The sequence below is a fragment of the Lathyrus oleraceus genome, chromosome 3, assembly GCF_024323335.1.
Source record: "Lathyrus oleraceus cultivar Zhongwan6 chromosome 3, CAAS_Psat_ZW6_1.0, whole genome shotgun sequence".
NCBI lineage: Eukaryota > Viridiplantae > Streptophyta > Magnoliopsida > Fabales > Fabaceae > Lathyrus > Lathyrus oleraceus.
Window position 1 is genome coordinate 108,005,184 of NC_066581.1, and position 5,771 is coordinate 108,010,954.

At 25.7% G+C, this 5,771-nt stretch overlaps 1 protein-coding gene across 1 annotated transcript; it reads left to right on the top strand.

Annotated features, from left to right (window-relative positions):
• Window positions 1-797: 797 nt before the first annotated feature.
• On the top strand, window positions 798-2,211 carry LOC127129937 (GDSL esterase/lipase At5g03610). The gene is made up of 4 exons (XM_051059037.1): window positions 798-852; window positions 940-1,155; window positions 1,326-1,600; window positions 1,684-2,211. The coding sequence occupies exons 1-4, from the start codon at window positions 798-800 to the stop codon at window positions 2,209-2,211; spliced, it is 1,074 nt and encodes a 357-aa protein (XP_050914994.1).
• The last annotated feature ends 3,560 nt before the right edge of the window (window positions 2,212-5,771 follow it).

Genomic DNA, 5,771 nt, shown 5'->3' on the forward strand with positions numbered 1-5,771 from the left:
TTGTTTATTAGTTTTGGTTCGTTGAAATGCAGTTCCTTCTGATTTGTGCGCAGAAATTGTACACTATGTTAATTGTGACCATTATTTTATGCAAGAATGATACTTTATGACTTGTAGTTTACCGTAGGTTAAAGTTTAACAAATAAAATTCCTATTGTAAATTTTGAACTAGTTAAATAAAGAACTCTACCAAAGTTAGACAGTCTATTCGAACCGATACACATAAAATCAACATGCTGTAATTTTTAAACCAATACAATACTACATGCCCAATTCAATATATAGTAATGATATGAATAGGTGACTACCTTGTCTATTGAAAAATTACATGTATAAGTATAGTTGTATAGGGAAATTTTGACTTCACAATATTGACACCAACGCCGTATAAAAATATGACTTTGTTTTATTATATTTAGAAAATTATTTATTTTAATTTATTTTAATATACATCATCCAGCAACTAATTGTGTCATTCATAGTGTGTAAATATGATGTTGACTTTACAGATATTCAAATAGCAATATTTTGACATCTAAATTAACACCAACACCGTGTAACAATATGGTTTTGTTTTATTATATTTAGAAATCTTAGCTTTTAATTTTGTTCTATTTTAATACAAATTATCCAGCAACTACTTATCTAATTGCATCATTCATACGTGTATATATACACGTTGTTAACTTTATGGATGTTCAAATAGCAATTCATTCCTTCATTCCCTTCCCATCTCAAAACCTTCATTCATCACTTCACTCACTCTCAAACCTTTAGCTACTAATAACCACTCATTCATGGATTTCTTTCCCTTTCTCCTCTCTTTCATTTTCATCATTCTTCATCTCTCAGGTACTAACTAACTAAAACGTTTTCTTTTTCTTTCTGTTTTAAATTTATTGTTTCATGTTAACCTTAATATTGTTTGTTTATTCATAGGACAAAGATTTGTACAAGGTGAGGTTGATATTCAACGTAAACACCATCATCATAAAGAGCGTATAACAAAATTATTTGTGTTTGGAGATTCATATGCTGACACAGGTAACATCAACAGTAGTCTTGTTCCTTCCCGGAACGAACCTTATGGTGTCACCTTTCCCGGCAAACCCTCCGGTCATTTCTCTGACGGCAGAGTCCTCACCGACTACATTGGTATGTCTCTATTCAAATATTGCATTTTTTTCTTTCTTATTTATTTTTTATTATTACTATAATACTATTTAATATACATGTTATATCTTTAATTTTTTTTTTCATGAGTAAAAGCTTTGTATTTAAAAAAAAAATGTATGTGATTATTTACATTATGCATGCAATCACAGCCAAGTATTTGAAAGTGAAATCACCAGCATCATATACAATAAGAAAACATTTGGCACCACATCATTTGAAAAATGGAATGAACTTTGCATTTGGTGGTACTGGTGTGTTTGAGACACTGAATCAAGGTCCAAACATGACAACTCAGATCAGTTTTTTTGAAAAGGCAATACAAGACAAAGTATTCACAACATCAAATATTAGAAAATCAGTTGCTCTTGTTTCTATAGCTGGAAACGACTACACTTTTTACAATTTCAAAAATGGCTTTATTCAGGTACATTGTGGTCGCTAAAAGACTTTTACGATTTCGGTATGAATGAGACTGAACATTAATTTGTCTATTTATTATACATGCAGGGTTTACCATCATTCATATCGTCCGTGGTTAATCAAACAATCAAAAACGTGCTTCGTATCAAAGAATTAGGAGTGAAAAAAGTGATTATTTCAAATCTACAACCAGTGGGATGTCTACCTTCAGAAACCGTTTCATCATCATTCAAAGAATGCAATGAAACATCTAACAACCTCCTCGTAGCTTACCATAACACCCTGTTAACCGAAGCTGTCAAAAAATTGAACCAAAAAATTAAGGATCATTCTTCATCACCCTTTATAGTTCTTGATCTATACGATAGTTTCATGTCGGTGTTGAAGAATCCATCCACATACAATATTAAGAATGAGTTAGAACCTTGTTGTGTTGGAGTGAGTAGTAATTATTTTTGCGGAATGGTTGTGGAGAAGGTTAAGAAGTATACGGTTTGTGACAATCCTAAATCTGCTTTCTTTTGGGATTTGGGTCATCCTACTGATGCTGGATGGCGTGCTGTTTATACCAGACTAGGAATAACGAATGCTCTTAAACATATTCATGATCATTAGAGCATCTCTAAGTAATTTCAACTATTTTTATTCCAATGATAATGGTAAATAAACAATGTATATATGACCCGACCAATTTATATATATATATTTCTATAATTTAATAACCATTTTTTCAATTGTTTTGATTCAAAAAATAATTATATATAAAATTAAATTATGTATTTTTTCAAATTGTTTTAGCAAATTCCATCCCTTAAATTCAATAAACTAATGTTGCCACGTCATTGCACTTCAATCATTAAAAAAATAAGCCATGAAACTTAAAGGTTAAGTAACCACTAAATTCACACCATTAGAGATGCTCTTGGTTACATAAGTATTAAGATTGGATTTTGTTAGTTTTATTTGAGTTGAATAATAATACATGACCACTTTTGGTTTGTTAGATTTATTTTGTTTCTTGTGTTTTGTTTTTCAAAAAAAAAAAGTGTTTTGTTTCATAATCATTTCAGCTGTTTTGAAGAATATGATAGTTAAAGGCATTTAGAGCAATGTTTTAAAATTTAGACCGGTCATCTACCCGATTAAGTTGTTGAGTCACCAGATTAATATTTATATCTCGTCCACTTACTTTTTCATTTGCCACGTCATTTATTTTTTATTATTTTAGACAAATATATTCAAATTTTAAATTTTAAATATTTTTTTAATTTTTTCCATACTTTTGAAATTCAAATCTTCTCCAAATTTTCTTACACTTTCAAATTATCATTTAAGTGTTTTAATAAAATTCTATTGCAAAGAATATTTTTAATTATATATTTCTAAGTTTACGGTTACATAAAGGTGAGTTTGAATTTATTTTATTTTTAGATTTTATGATATATTTAATCAATTTTATTTATTTATTATCACTAAAAAAGGTTAAATAGTTTATTTTTTATTTTAATAAAATTAAAATTTTATTTTATTAAACAATTAAGTTTTTATCTCACGATTAACTATGATCATAATATCTTATTTTCAAATGTGAAAATTTCTCTTTTTTTTCTCCATCTCATGAGTCCTCTTTTTTTTTTCTTTTTATATGATTATTTAATACATTTGAATTTATATGATCATTATTTATTTTACAATTAAGTAACTCATTTAAAAAAAATTATGTAAATTTAAATACATTTTAGATTCAATTGTAATCAAATTAGCAATTTATTTTATAAAATTGAATAATACTCTATACTCGTCCATACAACTAATAATGTAAACAATCCAACAATTACATTTATTTGAGAGACAATTTATTTTCAAACCATGATTGAAGAGAGTCTGTTTCAATTGACGGGTCATTATCAACATAATATCTATTTTATTTTAATCAATAATTATATTTATTTGAGAAGCAAAATTCTTATTTAATAAAATTACTATATTTGCCAAAATTTAAAACACTAAATAACAAATCTCCCAAATTAACTCACTATTCTTTCCCCAAATTTTGTTGCTTCACCACACTTTTGCCCCTATTCTCACTCTTTCACTCATGTTTTTCTTACTTTTCAAAAATTAAAATTGAAATTATTATTATTATTATTATTATTATTATTATTATTATTATTATTATTAAAAGTTATTATTATTTCTCTTTCTATCGATTCCTTTAATTTATCTCACTTATTTCACCTCACATTTAGGCTATGATTGGATTGATGGAACATAACGGAGCAGAGCGGAGTAGAACGTGACAGAGCGGAATAGAGCGGAGTGGAATATAGATCTCACTCTCTTGTTTGATTATTTTATTCAAAATGTTTCATTCCATCTCATACACCCAAATTGGATGGAACAAAAAATAGAGATATGAATGAAATTGGATGGAATGGATTCCATCATGTTCCATTCCATTTCATCTATTATTTACAAATCGAAACAATGGAATCTCATTAGTTACCACTTCACTCCATTTCATTCTATCCCATATCATCAATTCAAACAATAGAATCTTATTAGTTATCACTCCACTCCATTCCATTCCATCTCATTAGTTAACCTTTTCTCATTTTCTCTATCTCTCACTCAATTACTTCTTCTTTTGCTACATGTTTCACTTTTCGTTATTTTAGACAATTATATTCAAAATTCATATTTCTAATTTTTTTCACACTTTTGAAATTCAAATATTCTCCAACTTTTCTCACAATTTTAAACTATTATTTAAATATTTTAATAAAAATTTATTGTAAAGACTTTTTTTTAATTATATAATAGATAAGATTCGCGCGATGCACGATTGTAAATTAATTTATTCGTTTTTTATTGAATTTTAAATATATTAAAAATTTGTTTTAAAAAATATGATTACTAAATCTATATTACAATAATTTATCGTGAATTATAATTGAGACAATAATATGAACTAATTACATATAAAAAGATTCATTTTATTTGAAAGAAAAATATATGATGGTAAATTGAGACCGACATCCGTAATTAGTTTTGTAAATTTAAATAACTATAGAATATTTTTTTGTTTTATTTTGATTCTCATGTTTTTTAGTAGTTATATTTAATTTAAATATTTAATTTTAAGTTGTCAAAAGTGTACAACTATTCTCGGTATTAATAAAATTAAAAATTTGTTTGCAATTATTATCGAATAAAACTTTATTAGCTTTATAAAATTTATATCTATTTTGTCAAATTTTAGTTAACCGATGAATAAAGGATTGAAAATGATAGTTTTTATAGTAATTTTATTGTTTTTTTAAATGATTATTTTAATTTTATTAATTGGATTGTAAAAAACTATTCTTATTTAGTCGCTAATATGAATTGAAATATATATGAGTGTTCTCTTTTCAAATATTATTCACAATATTTTTATTATATTCTCTAAGGTTACTATTATAAAAGAAATGAATAAAGTATAATTCACTTTAATAATATATATTTATGATTTAACTCTTTTTTGAAAATGATTCGTCTCTTTCAATAATATTAGCATTATGAATCATAAAAGAAATTGGAAATGATTTAGAAAAGATTAGAAATGATTCTACACGGGAAAAATAATTTTTATGCAAGTCACAAGCTTATGTGTCGGCACATATTGTTAAGTTTTTAAATATATAGTTTTTATTTATGCATGTGTCGACATTTGCAACATACATGTCGACAATTCGAAATTTAGGAATTTGGAGGTGTCATATAGGAATGTGATAATATGGTACAAATGGAATAAAAGTGTTAGCATATGTTGTGATATAGTCCACCATTTTAGATTTAATATATTACTAGATTAAGACCCATGTGATGCGCGTTTATAAATTAATTTTATTTTTATTTTTATTTTTATTGAATTTAAATTATATTTAATGTTTTCTGAAAAATATGGTTAAAAAGTTATATTATAATAATTTATTATTAAAAAATTATTTTAAGAAAAATAAATAATATTAAATATGGTTTAATCAAATGATACATTTCAAAATTACAAAATAGTTGTTAGGATTGTAATAATCCATATAGTTTTAAGTGTTGTATAAGTTTCAGTTAGGACAAATAGAGTAAACAGTGGACTCAAAAGAAATTAATCTTTATTGAAAGTGACTAAAAAAATT